Source organism: Dermacentor albipictus, chromosome 6 (genome assembly GCF_038994185.2).
Source record: "Dermacentor albipictus isolate Rhodes 1998 colony chromosome 6, USDA_Dalb.pri_finalv2, whole genome shotgun sequence".
NCBI lineage: Eukaryota > Metazoa > Arthropoda > Arachnida > Ixodida > Ixodidae > Dermacentor > Dermacentor albipictus.
The window spans coordinates 68,971,196-68,988,776 of record NC_091826.1 but is presented as its reverse complement, the minus strand read 5'-3'; the positions used below and the strand labels follow the sequence as shown (position 1 = coordinate 68,988,776).

Here is a 17,581-nt window from a genome sequence, read left to right as displayed (position 1 = left end):
TGTGACGTTTTCCCCGATGTATTTAGTGCACCGCCTTAGCAGTTAAACGTGTTTTGTAATTTGGATTTTTTTTCTGCTGCTCCTGTTGTTCAGGATGACGAGAGCATTCAAAGAATAACGCCCGGCAAGAATTTTAATAAGCCACGCGTGACCACTATCACGAGCAAGCCACGGGCGTGAAGGAATGAGGTCAAGTAGTGGTCATGCGAAGCCTATCGCAGAGCTTGTGTTTTAACGCACTGAAACGCTGCCGCAAACTCGGGCAGCGCCTTGACGGGCACGTTGCAGCGATGGCTTGCATCTCCGTACAGCACGTCCACGTGGTTGCCGCCGGAGCACAGAGCATAGCAAGAAGCCACGAAAAAGAGCCTGTTTTGCGCTAGGCTCGACTCTTTGGCGTACGCACTGCTTGTGTTTCGAGCAATGCTGAGCCTGTAGGCAGCCAGGCTGGCCAGGAGAGCCTTTAAATCCACATCATTTGGCAACCACTCCTGTTGTGCAGTGGAAGTGCCGCTGGTGTGCCGAATGTTATCATTGCGTATATCTTGCTTGCGAAGGGTGTTCACGTTGACGAGACGATCGTGGTACAGGCCCCTGAGCACTTCATCAGCGAGAAGGCGTCCGGCGCCGCCGTAGTTAACGGCCGCCGGAAAGTCGGAATGGAACAGCGGGAACACAAAGTAGTTTTCGGCGACCGTGAGCGCGCCGTGGAAGCTCCATCGGTGGCGAAGAAAGGAACCCGGCTTGAGAACGTTCGTTACGTCTCGCTCCAGGAGGCGCCAGCGCCCGTTCATCAGGTTCAACCAGTCGACGAAGAAGCGAGCTCCGCGCGACGGTTCTGGCAGCACGCTTGCCAAGAAGGTCTCGTTGTTCCACGGTACAATGGCGCCCGGGGCCCAAAGCTGGAGCAAGGCCTCCTTGTGGCGCACCACCACGTCATCGAGAACGTCCCGCACGTCCCGAACGACAGCCTCGGCGCCTCGGTGCTTCGGGAACAAACTGAGCCATCCGATGCCCACCGCGCTTTCGACCTGAATCAGGCAGCGTCGCCGATGCGCCGACGGAGGCAAGCCAGCAAGCTCCAGCGTGGCATCCGCGATCTCTCGGCTAGCCATCCAGCCCAACTCGTGGGCAACGCGAAGGCCTAGGCTTAGCGTGAGCGCCTCTCGCGTATCGGAGTCGAGTCCCAGTAGGTAGACGACGGACCGAAGCAGGCCGGCGTTTTCCACCTGCACGATGTCCCGAGCCGAAAAGCGGCGTGCCCAGATGAAGTACTCGTTCAACAGGAGCAGCAGCCGTCCAGCAGCAATGCCCGGAGTCGCCGTGTCTGTGAGGTTGCGGATTGACATGCGCAGAATCCTCGAGTCCGGCTCGGCCATCGCGGGGCCCAGCACCTGAAGTGTCAGCCGGTCCATTGCCTCTATTTTGGCGATGACCTCGTCTTCGACCGTTTCGGAAGCATCGAATAGCCGTAACATGGCTCGCACGTAGCGCCGGTACCGGAGCGACGCTGCCGTCCCCGCTGGCTTACCGGCGAACGCCCTCGTGGTGGCAATCCAGGCATGAAAGGCAGCGCTGTGGCCAATCTTTTGCACGGGCTCCCCGGTCCCTCCGCGAAGAGGAGCCAGTTCGAAGCTCACGTGGAACCACAGATGCACGTTCCAGTTGCCAGACAGATCGAGTAGAATCTCTAGGAGATCCCAGCGAGACGTCTTTGGCCACGGGAGATGGCGCGCGGCCATGAACCTTTTGAGGTCGGGCAAGCTGCTCTGCGAAAGCTCCATGCACGACTTGGCAAGGCCGGCTACCTTCTTCTCGACGCTCAGTGCCGACGGCGCTGCGAAATACTGGCTGCCGCCGTGTTCGGTGCTCCACTCGATGGCTTTAAGCGCGCGACCGTACATGGCATCTTCCGCTGCATCCACGACGGACAGCAGGTGGTGTTGGCGTTTCCACCCGTCGCAGACGAAGCGATAGAAATTTCGGCACGGGTCTTGAGATCGATTAATCGAAAGCTCTATAGTGGCCATGTACTTGTGGCATGCCGTTTCATGGCAGCCAGAAAAAAGTGGTAGATCCGCGTGTTCTGCGTGCGACGTCCAGGGGCTTGCGCGGAGGAGACCCTGGTCTTTGACGCGAATCCACAGCATCGATCCCAGGTAGAGGAGAAGGGCGATGGAAAAAATGACGGCCACAGCCTCCAGGATGATCACGTGCCTGGGGTTCATGCGCCAGTTTGCTCGAATGACGACTACATTAGGCCCGGCGTGTTCCTGCGGGTGGGAAATGCAAAGTGAAAAGCTTCTACCTTGTTGATTGCAGCCCTGAACCTCTGATAAAGCGTCTGGATTATTGCTTTAACTATATTCATTTCACTCATCTAGCTGATCTCATCTATATTCATCTAGCCTTGAGTTTCAGTTTCTGATAGTGCGCCGAAATGCTGTCTGTCGCTATATGAACACCGTCCTAAGAAATGCAAGCAAGTTGCTATAGTAGGTTAAACACACCTGCATCCTGCTTATGGTTCTGGCTACACTTCTGCTTCAGGTTTTCAAGCTAAAGTGACAGCACCAGTTTCAGTGCATACGCGTTGAGATAAGTGTTTTCCGGGAAGGCTGTAAAGGCATTGAGAAAACCCACGCTGTAGTCACCAATATGTCGTTAATCTCGTCGTTGGCACGCGGCGACGCGAGAGTAGTCGATCCTGTTTAACAACATACGCACTATCCCTATGCTACGATAGTGCCCCTGTATGTGCTACAGGGATGCTATCACTATTGAGGATGACGCAACGAGCTATGGAAAGAAGAATGATAGGTATAACGTTAAGGGATAAGAATTGAGCAGATTGGGTGAGGGAACAAACGCGAGTTATTGACATCTTAGTTGAAATCAAGAAAAAAAAATGGCCATGGGCAGGACATGTAATGAGGAGGGAAGATAACCGATGGTCATTAAAGGTTACGGACTGGATTCCAAGGGAAGGGAAGCGTAGCAGGGGGCGGCAGAAAGTTAGGTGGGCGGATGAGATTAATAAGTTTGCAGGGACAACATGGCCACAATTAGTACATGACCGGGATTGTTGGAGAAGTTTGGGAAAGGCCTTTGCCCTGCAGTGGACGTAACCAGGCTGATGATGATGATGATGATGATGATTTGCTAATGGACCATAGCAGGATCACTGTGTTACGGATGCAGATTGCGTCTACGGACACATCGACTTCTCAATGACATGAATCAGAGCGTATAGCCGTAGGGTTTAAACTTCGCAATATTAAGACAACCCGGATTGAAGAAAAAGTACAACTTTGTCTTTCCTTATAATTAAAACATTTCGCTGTAATGCGGCGCGAACCGCTCTTATAAACCTGTCTCTACGCAAGAGAGTTCCCGTCATGTTGCGCGTTGTCATAGAGTGCATGCTCCTGCGAAAGGCGTAATCACCCAGCGTGCTTCCTGCCTGCTAACGCAACCAGTGTTTCATGCACTGCTTGGATTAAGTCATTAAGCCAATGCCAAGAAGTGCGACTCTCGTTTGAAGTTGCTGGTCACAACCGGAGCGTGCGAGTTCTCAGCGAGTTCGTAATGTCTCGACAAACACCCTCTCAGGCGTAGCCAAAATGAACTACTGTGGCCGAAACGAGTTAAACCACGCTGAGTAAGCCCTACTGAAACATACGGATCTTTATCTTCTGACTGATGTTTTGATGTGGTTTCAAAATGCCTTGTATACACCCACCTTGCAAAAAACGTTGGCCACCTTTTCTGGGTGATTCTGACTAGGTTCGACCCTCTCTCCAATTTCAGGCATAGCGTATAATTTGCAAATCAAGAGTGCGATGTATGTGCAAGACTGAGATAGATACATGAAGCCGACGTGTGGCGGCACCTCAACCGACTCCCCTTCTTTTCAGTCTACACCTACAGCAAGTCGGCCAGCCCGATTTTGGGACAATGTTCGCTTGCATTAAGGCTGGTGGCTGTCGAACCATAATCCCGCCACCCAGTCCATGTAACGCTAGAGCAGGACAACGAGAATGAATGTTGGGGTGCGTTGAATGGGACAGCCTGTAGCAGTTTGACTCTAGCCTATTGAGCCACATGGGAAAATGCATCTAAACATGAATGCCATATGACTGATGGTTTGGGAGTTGGGGACACTTGGGTGCAGCGTCAGATGCTCTTTCTTCACATTAACGCCCACGTAGGACGGTATCTTCCCCTCTCCCAGTCCTCCTGTGCAAGGCACAATGTTGCTGTCAGACTCGCGAGAATTGGGTTCGTGTAAGCACGACAGGTGGAGAGTCGGCTTGACCTCTCCTGTTCAGCACCTGTCTGGATTCCGCAAGTTAGCCTACAGATAGTACACGAGAAAACAAGGACCACACGTGCGACAAGTGCTCCCACACTACTTATAAGGACTCTGGGAACACTTCTCTCACGTGTGGTCCTTGGTTTCTATTAACGCTATAGCGGTAATAGAAGTGCTGGTTCTTGTCCACCTCTAGTGGCTGGGCATTTCCACACGACTAGAATTGCATGCGCATCGCTAGCGGGCAGAGTCAGAAGTCGGATTGACTGAGAGCGCCACGACCGCGCTTACACACTTCTTTCCGATCGGGTTGAGTGATTCACCCCGTGCACCCTTCGCACTCCGGCTGACAGCCCAGGCCGACGCTGTATACGTGGGACCGACCTGCTATAGCGTTCGCGTGAACCCGAGTACCGGATCTCGTCTCGACAAGCCGACTTGCCTCGATTTTGTTTGGGCTACGTAAACGTATCCGCCTGCACGACCCGAGACACGTCAACCCGCCTGCTACTGCTAAGCCTACTCGACCTGACCCGCTGTAGTATATTCACGTGCGCGCCCGCTGCGCAGCAATGGCGCATCTGCGCGTGCGCCAGCTATTGTCTGTTTCCGATTGCTCACCTGTGCTGCCGGAGCCGGATCCGGCAACGCGCAGGCAGACGTCGCTGAAGAATCGAGCGCGGTGTCTACGCCATCGCCGTGTGCGGCTGCATCTGCCGCCCGCAGCGCCGCCGCCTGCATCTGGCGCACCTGAAGGAGCTCGTGCATTTCGAGTCGCTGGAAGCCCGGTCGTCTGGTCGGACCTGTGACGAGCCTCGAACCGCCTAAGGCGTTCCGCTCCGAATCCGAGGAGCTCGCGCTGCTGCTGCCGCTGTCGGAAGTGGTCGCCCCAGTGTCGGCCATCGCTTCGTTCTTGAACTCAACCCTATCTTCGACACGCCGAAGGTCGCCCTGCGTGTGAACGTCGTCCCTGACTGTCAGCAAGAGCGAGACAAGCCTGCAATCGTCCATCGGCTCTTGCTCTGTCGGTCCGCTCGTGACGGCACCCGCCGCAGCTGCTGCCGATTCTGAGCCCGCGTGAAGAACACGTACTCACGATGGAGATTGCCTACACCATAAGGTCAAAACGACGACGACAAAGAATTAAGTCAGGCAAGAAATGCAGATAATCGATGTTCACTATCATTATCATCATCATCATCAGCCAATTTTATGTCCACCGCAGGACGAAGGCCTCTCCCTAGGATCTCCAATTACCCATGTCCTGCGCCAACCGTATCCAACGAGCGCCCTCGAATTTCCTCATTTCGTCGCCCCACCTGGTCTTCCATCCTCGACTGCGCTTCCTTTCTGTTGGCAACCATTCTGTGACACCAATGGTCCACCGGTTATCTAACCTAAGCATTACGTGACCTGCCTAGCTCCATTTTGTTACTCTTAATGTCAATTCAATCAGCTATACCCGTTTCCTCTCTCATCCAAACCGCTCTGTTTCTGTCTCTTAACGTTATGCCTAGCATTCTCCGTTCCATCGCTCTTTGCGCGGTCCCTCATTTGTACTCAAGCTTCTTTTTCTGTCTCCAAGTTCCTGCTCCATATGTCAGCTCCGGCAAAATGCGCTGATTGTACACGTTCCTTTTCAATGATAATGGTAAGCTTCCACTCAGGAGCTGACAATATCTGCCGTATGCGATCCAACCAATTTTTATTGTTCAGTGAATACCCTTCTCATGGTCAGGGTTTCCTGTGATAAATTGACCTAGGTAAAATGTACTGCTTCACCGACGCTAGACGCTGACTGGCGATCTTAAACTCTTGTTCCCTTGCCCGGCTAGTCATAATTATCTTTGTCTTCTGCATATGAATCTTCAAGCCCACTTTTACACTCTCTCTGTTAAAGTCCTGCATCATTCGTTGTAAGTCGTCTCCAGTGTTGCTGAATCGGACAATGTTATCTGCGAACCGAAAGCTGCTGATATATTCGCCGTTCATCCTTACTCCAAATCCTTCCCAGTTTATTATCTTGAATAGTTCTTTTAAGCACTCAGTGAATAGCATTGGAGAGATTGTGTCTCCTTGCCTGACCCTTTTCTTTATAGGCATCTTTCTACTTTTCTTGTGCGGAATTAGGGTACCCGTGGAACCTCTGTAGATATTTTAAAAGATATTTACGTAAGCGGCCTCTACTCCTTGATTACGTAATGCCTCTGTGACTGCTAGTATCTCTACTGAATCAGATGCCTTTTCGTAATCTATGAAAGCCACATAGAGAGGCTGACTGTGCTTTGTGGATTTCTCGATTACCTAATTGATGACATGGATGTGATCTATTGTAAAGTATTCCTTCCTGAAGCCGGCGTGTTCCCGTGCTTGACTAACCTCCAGTGTGGCCCCTATTCTATAGGAGATTTATCTTCAGTATTTTACATAATGCTGGAAGTAAGCTAATAGGCCTATACTTTTTCAATTCTTTAACGTCTCCCTTATTGTGAATTAGTATAATTTTTGCAATTTTTCTGTTTTCTGGAACACTTGAAGTCGATAGACACTTCTTATAGAGAGCCGCCAGTTTTTCAATCATTATGTCTCCTCAATCTTTGAGCAAATTGACTGTTACTCCATCTTCTCCTGCCGCTTTACCCGTTTCATATCTTGCAAGACCCTTCAAACCTCATCGCTAGTTCTAGAAGGAGTCTCCATAACCTGTTGATTACTGCTTCGAATGGAGGTATCGTGGCTTCTCTGGGTATTGTACAATTCAGTATAGAATTCTTCGGTGGTTTTTGACAGTCCAATTTTTTAGCAAATTGCAGGCCAAGTACACGTAGTTTGTTGAGCGCCACAAAGACGCGAGATTCCGTCCGCCTGCTAATTAAGCCTCTGGAGAAGCGCTCTTCCTGCCTGAGTCTCACTTACCCGTGATTGCGCATAACAACATAGGAACACCTGCGCAACCCAGGCCTCCTACTTCAGTCTGAATTACCTCTTGCTACTTGCTCTCTGTTATGACAGCATGAAATAAACGGTAAAATCAGCCTTCACTTAGTCTCATCTCACGCTGAAGATAAGGTATTGACGTTCGGTCGTGGCTATCGAGAGCAGCTGTTCGTTTATGCGCTTTCAGCCGCGAAATATTTTTATTACGTAAAGCTCTTTTTTTACTAGCGATGACGGAAAACTAAATATATGCATGAAATACGCAGCACATTTATCTCGGCAGGAGAGACTTTCCCCTTCCACACAGGAAGTTAAATAGAGCACAGGCATTGGCCCTCACATTATTGCAAACAGGCTCTTATCCCAGCCCGGCTTTATTCCACAAGCTTTATCCCGACACCTATGCCACTAGTTCTTGCAGGCACTGCAATGACTTAGCTAGCCTAGACCATATGCTCTGGCATTGCCCCTCGTTACGAGGCACAGAACAAATCAATGACGACAACTCCATACACGTATATAACTCCATACAACTACATACAACTCCAAATACACGTTGAGATACCAAAACACTCCAGAACGCGAATTCTTGAGCTGTTTTCTGGAGGTACCTTCGGGACCTGGACACAGTTCTTTTATTGATGCTCCTTGTATTTTCTGATAATGTTTTGACTGATATCGGCGCACACTCATCGTAAAAAAACTGAGCGCGTATTAGTTATAGTAATGAGAGGCTTAGACCAAAGCAGAGAAATTTGTTACAAGATGGCCGTTTTCGCACTGTTAGATCGTGTAAACTTCGTCTCATTGGCTTGTCTGACGTTCAGATGTGCTGTAAATATAAGACAAACTGTAAATATAAGGAAACAGAAACGGTCTGGCAAAAGATCAGCAGAGAAGTCAGTCATTGATCATTATTTTTCTTATATACACGCAAGAACTCATTGTTGCTGCCTGGAGGAACAATTTACGGTTATCGGAATGTAACCGCTTTGGTCACTTTCGAGTGACGTGATGTGCGTAGAGATGACAGACTTTAGCACAGGCCACAAGTTGTCATTTATTGTAAAGAATTACACACCCACCTTTGAAAATATCGTGCATTAAACTCAGTTGCATGCGAAGGCAATATCTATTTATTGTAGCAAGAACCAAACAGAAACACAACAGAATTTTTAAGTACGACTGGACGCCAGATGTACAGGTTATTTCTCAATAGAAATATTCTACAATATTTCGCTGGAAGTTCATCGCTTTTCGCCGGGATATCTACATGCGTTTGCTAACTCAGTCGACCGATGTTTGTGGTCTTTTGCAAGTGGCAAGCAGGTGGCCTCAAAAAATATGTAATTTACATAGCGAAACTGCGTGTCAAAACCAGAATAGCCACGCGTCTTAATTCATTCCTATAGCTCAGGTATACAGTATGTGAGAGCTACATTTCAGCTGCTGATGATGTTCTGATGCACCACGCGTGTGCAAAACTTATGGATGGGAAGAGTTGCAGACCACTTTTCCTCAACAAAGTCATGAGGACGGTGGAAACAGTCGGTGTTCACAGTGTGTTTGCTATGCCCGTACTGTCTTCAGTTCTTAAAGCGGAGTGCATTGTGTTGAAGTAGCATTGGTTCCGTTGAAGTGTCATCATACCACAGCTCAAGATGACTACCGTTACCGTCTGTAGTTATTCTGTGCCGCAGGAATCAATTCCTGCGCTTTCAGTGTTATGTGCCTAAAGAACGCATGGGAAAGCTTATTTATTTTTTCTTCAACGTAGGAGGTTACGTAGACTCGAAAATAGAGTGCTCATCAAAGTGAGGCTTCGATGGGAAGGAAAAACCTCAGCGCTTCCGTGAACCTCGAAATGCGGCATCCTTGGGCCGATTGGTGCATGGCAACTAGTACTAGAGAGACGATGGGATGACGCAATCTGCGTTGTTGGGCTTGTTGGTACACATTCTTCTTATTTATTTTTATTTATACACGCTGCAGCCCACACATAGAATCCTAGTGATGCGAAACCAGCTGAAACCGCGCAGTGTACGAGATTAATGCATTACATGAATGCAATATTTAGAGGGTGGGAACGAGTAGAAAACTGAGAGGGAAGAGGTATAGCACCGCTGTCCTGTGTCATCCCTGGACCCTATCAATTTCTCGCTAGTTCCCACTCTTTAAATAAACGAAAAGGCGGTTCTCCTACTGTCGCTATCACACGGCGTCGCGAGCAATCGTGTACTGCGGGAAGATTCGAAAAAAAAACCAAGAGAACTTCACTTACTCAGCGACGCTCCTTTCAACGCACTTTTTGATTCAAGCATGTGAATCAGGTGCCACGCAAATAGGACAGGCGACGTAACTGAACTTGCATAAATAATATATTGTTGCCGTTTAGCAAGAAAAGCTGTACCAAAAAAAATTAGGCGTCTCCTATTGGCTAAGCTCGTCAGGTCTTATAAGTAGATGATGAAAGTCCGACAAAACAACATACTTTGTACATTAAAGGGAAAACACGGGGAAGGCGGGAGAACGAAATTCAAGACGATGAGAAAACGAGAACAAAGTTAAAGCAGTTGCCAACGTTTCGACAGAGGGTCCTGTCTTCTTCAAAAAGACATATGCTTTCATCGCCACAGTATATATAGGTGGGATTCTTCCCACTCCCGTCTTTATATACTGTGGCGATGGAAGCATATGTCGCCTTGAAGAAGACAAGTACACTTGTCGAAACGTTGACTCCTGCTTTCACCTTGTTCTCGTTTTGCTCATCGTTTTGTACAATAAAGCAGTTGCTGTAATTGTACATCTTTGAGTGTGGGCATCTGCAGAATACAAACCCGTTTCACCTTCGTGCCAGAACAAGCCTAAATGTCAACGAGTAACTTCACACCTAAAGCATACTGCGTCGGGAAACATGAACACGTTGGTCCTGTTCGATTCACCGTGTAAATGCCGCTGCTATTAATGTCACCATGAAAGGACAGTACAGCAAGCTTTCGTTTTTTTTGTTCTCAGCTCGCATCGAGCCTAAGTCCCACTGTACAGTGAAGACGCGTCGCCGTGGAAACGTGACGTCAATCAAGCGGCATCAAGCTCTCGTGGCCTCCTATCGTGGCATCTAGCTCTCGCGGCCTGGTCAACTTGAATAAAGTTGATTTCCTTCCTTCCTTCCTTCCTTCCTTCCTTCCTTCCTTCCTTCCTTCCTTCCTTCCTTCCTTCCTTCCTTCCTTCCTTCCTTCCTTCCTTCCTTCCTTCCTTCCTTCCTTCCTTCCTTCCTTCCTTCCTTCCTTCATGTGCGAATGTTTTCCTTAAAGGAATCAGAAGGAAATTAATACCACAAATTCGGCATTAAATGTATATATAAAGTGCTGCCTGCCACCCGTACAACGCATTATGTAGAAAAAGTTACCCAATTAACTCTTTCACATGTCCACGAAAAATCGGATAAGGTTGGTCTACCCCCACACCACGGGCATCTAGCTCGATATCGTGTAGGTTTTAATATGTGCGGATCAATATCATTCAGCCGAACAGAAACTAACAGCAATCATTAGCGGAGCAGCGGGAGGTATAGCTTGCCAGCTAGGACATCTTGAAGGGGCAGCGCAATAAGACGATGACAGAAGGCAGGAAACACACACAACAGCGCTGACAGCGTTTCCTGCCTTCTGTCATCGTCTTATTGCGCTGATTCTTCAAGATGTACAAGCAGTACGAAGTCGCCCAAATGTCGATCCTTGCCAGCTAGGACCTTGGGTTTCAGAGGACAGTCCTCTAGCAAGTCCAAAGGCATGCCAAGGCAAGTGAAGCCCAAGGCTAGGGGAGCCAGCTATCGCTCTTGGACCCATTTCCTCCCACTGGCTGTCTTAATAAAGTTTTACTAATACTGCCCAACTCTGTTCGTTCTAAAGCTTTCGTGTGTGAACGGTTATCACTGCACCTGACCCAAACTACATAGCGCAAAAAATTTTTCACTAATCACCTTGAAGATCTAGCCACCACACAGAAAAATATTGACCAATAGCAAGCTGTTCTTATCTGCATTGATGCAATTACCCTTACATTCCACACCGCATTGTTTGCAACCGCACGTTCTGTAAAGAAAATCCTTGCATGCAATGGGTATCTCGCGACAAAATTTGTCTGCCTCTCTTTTTCTTTCGTAGTTCATTTTTTTTTTGCAGGATGACGCTGTTCAATGTAAGAAATACTGTAAAAAAATGCCAACTACCTTGCTTCGGATGGTGACGTTTTGACCGATGTAATTAAAGCACCGCCTTACCAGCCAAACGTGTGTTGTAATTAGTTTAAAAAATAACGCCTCAGAAGAATTTTAATAAGCTACGCGTGACCATCATTACCAGCGAGCCACGGGCGCGAAGGAAAGAGGACAAGTAATGCTCATGCGAAGCCTATCGCACAGCTTGTGTTTTCACGCACTGAAACGCTGCCGCAAACTCGGGCAGCGCCTTGACGGGCACGTTGCAGCGATGGCTTGCATCCCCGTAGAGCACGTCCACGTGGTTGCCGCTGGAGCACAGAGCGTAGCAAGACGCCGCGAAGAAGAGCCTGTCTTGCGCGAGGCTCGACTCTTTGGCGTATGCACTGCTTGCGTTTCGAGCGATGCTTAGCCTGTAGGCAGCCAGGCTGGCCAGGAGAGCCTTCAAGTCCACGTAGTTTGGCAACCGCTCCTGTGGCGCAGTGGAATTGTCGCTGATCTGTTCAACGTTATTGTTGCGGGTCTCTTGCTTGCGAAAGGGGCTCACGTTGAAGAGACGATCGTGGTACAGGCCCCTGAGCACTTCGTCAGCGAGGAGGCGTCCGGCGCCGCCGTAGTTAACGGCCGCCGGAAAGTCGGAATGGAACAGCGGGAACACAAAGTAGTTTTCGGCGACCGTGAGCGCACCGTGAAAGCTCCATCGGTGGCGAAGAAAGGAACCCGGCTTGAGAACGTTCGTGACGTCTCGTTCCAGGAGGCGCCAGCGCCCGTTCATCAGGTTCAACCAGTCGACGAAGAAGCGAGCTCCGCGCGACGGTTCTGGCAACACGCTTGCCAGGAAACTCTCGTTGTTCCACGGCACAATGGCGCCCGGGGCCCAAAGCTGGAGCGAGGCCTCCTTGCGGCGTGCCACCGCGTCAACGAGAACGTCCCGCACGTCCCGAACGACATCCTCGGCGCCTCGGTGCTTCGGGAACAAACTGAGCCATCCGATGCCCACCGCGCTTTCGACCTGAATCAGGCAGCGCCGCCGATGCGCCGACGGAGGCAAGCCAGCAAGCTCCAGCGTGGCATCTGCGATCTCTCGGCTAGCCATCCAGCCCAACTCGTGTGCAACGCGAAGGCCTAGGCTCAGCGTGAGCGCCTCACGCGTATCGGAGTCGAGTCCCAGTAGGTAGACGACGGACCGAAGCAGGTCGGCGTTTTCCACTTGCACGATGTCCCGAGCTGAAAAGCGGCGTGCCCAGATGAAGTACTCGTTCAACAGCAGCAGCAGCCGTCCAGCAGCAATTCCCGGAGTCACCGTGTCTGTGAGGTTGCGGATTGACATGCGCAGAATCCTCGAGTCCGGCTCGGCCATCGCGGGGCCCAGCACCTGAAGTGTCAGCCGGTCCATTGCCTCTATTTTGGCGATGACCTCGTCTTCGACCGCTTCGGAAGCATCGAATAGCCGTAACATGGCTCGCACGTAGCGCCGGTACCGGAGCGACGCTGCTGTCTTCGCTGGCTGACCGGCGAACGCCCGCGTGGTGGCAATCCAGGCATGAAAGGCAGCGCTGTGGCCAATCTTTAGCACGGGCTCCCCGGTGCCTCCGCGGAGAGGAGCCAGTTCGAAGCTCACGTGGAACCACAGATGCACGTTCCAGTTGCCAGACAGATCGAGCAGAATCTCTAAGAGATCCCAGCGAGACGTCTTAGGCCACGGGAGATGGCGCGCGGCCATGAACCTTTTGAGGTCGGGCAAGCTGCTCTGCGAAAGCTCCATGCACGACTTCGCAAGGCCGGCTACCTTCTTCTCGACGCTCAACGACGACGGCGCTGCGAAATACTAGCTGCCGCCGTGTTCGCTGCTCCACTCGATGGCTTTAAGCGCGCGACCGTACATGGCATCTTCCGCTGCATCCACGACGGACAGCTGGTGGTGTTGGCGTTTCCACCCGTCGCAGACGAAGCGATAGAAATTTCGACACGGGTCTTGAGATCGATTAATCGAAAGCTCTATAGCGGCCATGTACTTGTGGCATGCCGTTTCATGGCAGCCAGAAAAAAGTGGTAGATCGGCGTGTTCTGCGTGCGACGTCCGGGAGCTTGCGCGGAGAAGGCCCTGGTCCTTGACGCGAATCCACAGCATCGATCCCAGGTAGAGGAGAAAGGCGATGGAAAAAATGACGGCCATCGCCTCCAGGATGATCACGTGCCTGGGGTTCATGCGCCAGTTTGCTCGAATGACGACTACATTAGGCCCGGCGTGTTCCTGCGGGTGGGAAATGCAAAGTGAAAAGCTTCTGCCTTGTAGATTGCAGCCGTGAACCTCTGATAAAGCGTCTAGATTATTTCTTTAACTATATTCATCTAGCTTTAAGTTTCAATTTCCAATAGTGCGCCGAAATGCTGTCTGCCGATATAAGAACACGTACCGCCCTAAGGAAATACAAGCAGATTGCTATAGTAGGTTAAACACACCAGCAGCCTGATTATGTTTCTGGCTGCACTTCTGCTTCAGGTTCCCAAGCTTAAGTGACAGCACCACTTTCAGTGCAAATGCGTTGAGATAAATGCTTTCCGGAAAAGCTGTAAAGGCGTTGAGAAAACCCATGCTGTATTCACAAATATGGCGTTAAGCTCGTCGTTGGCACGCGGCGATGCGAGAGTAGTTCGATCCTGTTTAACATACGCAGTAACCCTATTCTACGATAGTGTCCCCGTATGTGCTACAGGACCCTAACTGGATCACTGTGTTACGGATGCAGAATGCGTCTACGGACACATCAACTTCTCGATGACATGAATCAGAATGTATAGCCATATGGAAGCGTAGTTTAAACTTTGCAATATTATGACAACACAGATTGAAGAAGTACAACTTCGCCTTTCCTTATAATTAAAACATTTCGCTGTAACGCGCCGCGAACCGCTCTTACAAACCTGTCTCTACGCAAGAGATTTCCCGTCATGCCGCGCGTTGTCATAGAGTGCATGCTTCTGCGAAATGTGTAATCACCCAGTGTGCCTAATTCCTCCCTGCTAACGCAACGTGTGTTTCATACACTGCTTGGATTAATTCATTGACCTAATGCCAAGAAGTGCGACCCTCGTTTGAAGTTGCTGCTCACAACCGGAGCGTGCGAGTTCTCAGCGAGTTCGTAATGTCTCGACAAACGCTTTCTCAGGCATAGCCAAAATGGAACTAGTCTGGCCGAAACGAGTTAAACCACGCTGAGTAAGCACGACATACATACGGATCTACACTTTCTGACTGATGTTTTGATGTGGTTTCAAAATGCCTTGTAAACGCCCACCTGTAAAAAAAACGTTGGCCACCTTTTCTGGGTCATTCTAACTAGGTTCGACCCTCTCTTCAGTTTCACGCATAACGTCTAATTTTCAAGCAAGAGTGCAATGTATGTGCAAGACTGAGATATAAACCGACGTGTGCCGGCACGTCAACCGACGTTGTTAAATATGAGACCATTTCCTGAGCCTCCTTCGAGTTCACCAGACCACATCGTATCGCGCCACACTTAATTAAGGAACGCAGAAGCAGATTTACCCCGTTCCCGAGGCGCGGCACGTGCAAACGAGTTGGCGACCCATACTTCGTGCTCCGCACGTGGAGCTATTCACTGTTTGACTCTTCGCGAAAGTGTAGCGGGAGCCTGGCACTGTTCCAGGTGACGTGGGTCCCTAGGCAAAGCGGCTGTAATGCACCGTGGAAGCCCTGGCAGCTAATTCCCCCATCCGCCTTTGTGAAGGCAGTTGCAGACCGGGAAGGCGATACCGCAGAGAGGAGTAAGCCCTCGGACAATTGGGGCCCAAGGAGCGACCCTGTGCGCCGGGTGTGACACAATCGCACGGGCGCCTACCATTGGCCGAAAATGACGACACCTGAGGGGGCTCACCGAGTGGCCGAAAATGGCGTCACCTGAGCGGGCTCGCCAATTGGCCAACGTGACGTGACTTCGAGACACCGAAGGGCTTAAAAGCCAGAGACCGGGAGCAGCAAGAGCATTCCTTCATTCATCTCTTTCGAGCTTCTTGCCACAGGCCGCAGCGTCCGAGTTGCTGCCGGCTCGTAATGACTTTATGACTGTTAATTTCTTTGTACTCACACTGTAAATAATGTAAATAAACCTCCAGTTTTCATCTCAAAGTCCTCCTCAACCTCGGCCAACTCCCGCACCCAACGGTAAGGTCCCAATATCTGGGGGACAGCAATTGGGATCGTCCTCCAGATCCAACAACTGGTGGCAGCGCTAGGGATGAACCTTCGTCCAAAGAGATCCAACAACGCCCGTTCTTTTCCCTTGACACCTACAGCAAGTCGGCCAGGACGATTTCGGGACACCGTGCGGTTGCGTTAAGGCTGGTGGCGTTCGAACCAGAATCCCTCCATCCAGTCCATGAAAAGATAGAGCGGGATAAGGACAATAAATGATGGGTTGCGTTGAATCGGACCGCCTGCAGTAGTTCGACTCGGGCCTATTGAGCCACATGGGAAAATGCATCTAAACATGTATGCCACATGACTGACGGTTTGGGAGTTCGGGACATTTGGGTGCAGCGTCAGATGCTCTATCTACACATTAACGTCCACGTAGGATGGTATCTTCCCCTCTCCCAATCCTCCTGTGCAAGTAACAAAGTTGCTGTCAGACTCACGAGAATTGGGTTCGTGTAAGCACGACAGGTGGAGACTCGGCTTGAACTCGCCTGTTCAGCACCTGTCGGGTTCCTGCAAGTTAGCCTACAGATACTATACGAGAAAACAAGGACCATATGTGAGAGAAGTGCTCCCACTGTCCTTATAAAGACTGTGGGAACACTTCTCTAACGTGTAGTCCTTGTTTTCTATTAACGCTATAGCGTTAATAGAAATACCGGTTCTTGTTCACCTCTTGTGGCTGGGCACTTGCACGCGACTAGAATTGCATGCACTTCGCTAGCTTCTTTTAATTGAACCCGATGCGAGTGGGTAGAGTCAGAAGTCGCCCCGTGCACCCTTCCCATCCCGGCTGACGGCCCAGTCCGACGCTGTGTACCTGGGTCCGACCTGCTAGCGTTCGCGTGAAGCCGGAGAACCGGATCTCATCTCGACAAGGCGACTTGCCTCGACTTTATTGGGGCTACGCAAACGTATCCGCCTGCACGACCCGAGACAAGTCAACCCGCCTGCTACTGTTAAGCCTACTCGACCTGACACGCTGTGGTATATTGCCGTTCGCACCCGCTGCGCAGCAATCGCACATCTGCGCGTGCGGCAGCTCTCGTCTGTTTCCGATTGCTCACCTGTGCGGCCGGAGCCGGATCCGGCAACGCGCAGGCAGACGTCGCTGGAGAATCGAGCGCGGTGTCTGCGCCATCGCCGCGGGCGGCTGCATCTGCCGCGCGCCGCGCCGCCGCCTGCATCTGGCGCACCTGAAGGAGTTCGTCCAACTCGAGGCGCTGGAAGCCCGGTCGTCTCGTCGGACCCGTGGTGAGCCTCGAACCGCCTAACGCGTTCCGCTCTGACTCCGACGAGCTCGAGCTGCTGCTGCTGCTGTCAAAAGTGGTCGCCCCAGTGTCGGCCATCGCTTCGTTCTTGAACGCAACCCTGTCTCCGGCACGCCTGAAGGTCGCCCTGCGTGTGAATGCCGTCCCTGACTGTCAGCAAGAGCGAGACAAGCCTGCAAGCGTCCAGCGGCTCTTGCTCTGTCGGTCCGCTCGTGACGGCACCCGCCGCAGCTGCTGCCGATTCTGAGCCCGCGTGAAGAACACGCACTCACGATGGAGATTGCCTACACCATAAGGTCAAAATGACGACGACAAAGAAGTAAGTCGGTCAAGACATGCAGTTCATCGATATTCATCATCATAATCACCACCATAATCATCATCATTAGCCTATTTTATGTACACTGCAGGACGATGGCCTTTCCCTACGATCTCCAATTATGCATGTCCTGCGCCAACCGGTTCTAATTTGCGCCCGCGAATTTCCTAATTTCATCGCCACACCTATAGCATTCTGCCGTCTTCGACAGTGCTTCCCTTCACTTGGTACCCATTCTGTAACCCTAATGGTCAAACGGTTATGTGCTCTAAGCAGGCAATTCAGACGTTGGGTCTGATTA

At 50.8% G+C, this 17,581-nt stretch overlaps 2 protein-coding genes across 2 annotated transcripts; both read right to left on the bottom strand.

Moving 5' to 3' along the window:
- Positions 1 to 128: 128 nt before the first annotated feature.
- On the bottom strand, positions 129 to 10,204 carry LOC139046892 (endothelin-converting enzyme-like 1). The gene is made up of 3 exons (XM_070520823.1): positions 10,099 to 10,204; positions 4,937 to 5,423; positions 129 to 2,273 (listed from the first exon to the last, which is right to left on the bottom strand). The coding sequence occupies exons 2-3, from the start codon at positions 5,324 to 5,326 to the stop codon at positions 213 to 215; spliced, it is 2,451 nt and encodes an 816-aa protein (XP_070376924.1). The 5' UTR covers positions 5,327 to 5,423; positions 10,099 to 10,204; the 3' UTR covers positions 129 to 212.
- Positions 10,205 to 11,567: 1,363 nt separating this feature from the next.
- On the bottom strand, positions 11,568 to 17,200 carry LOC135910475 (uncharacterized). The gene is made up of 2 exons (XM_070520822.1): positions 16,758 to 17,200; positions 11,568 to 13,725 (listed from the first exon to the last, which is right to left on the bottom strand). Exon 2 carries the CDS (start codon positions 13,234 to 13,236, stop codon positions 11,665 to 11,667), a length of 1,572 nt encoding a protein of 523 aa, XP_070376923.1. The 5' UTR covers positions 13,237 to 13,725; positions 16,758 to 17,200; the 3' UTR covers positions 11,568 to 11,664.
- Positions 17,201 to 17,581: the final 381 nt, after the last annotated feature.

Excerpts from the sequence above, each read along its gene's own strand:
- LOC139046892 (XM_070520823.1), bottom strand. The coding sequence starts at position 5,326 with ATGGACGATTGCAGGCTTGTCTCGCTCTTGCTGACAGTCAGGGACGAC. Across the intron at positions 2,274-4,936 it reads ATCCGGCTCCGGCAGCACAG|GAACACGCCGGGCCTAATGT; the intron begins GTGAGCAATCGG and ends TCCCACCCGCAG.
- LOC135910475 (XM_070520822.1), bottom strand. The coding sequence starts at position 13,236 with ATGGAGCTTTCGCAGAGCAGCTTGCCCGACCTCAAAAGGTTCATGGCC.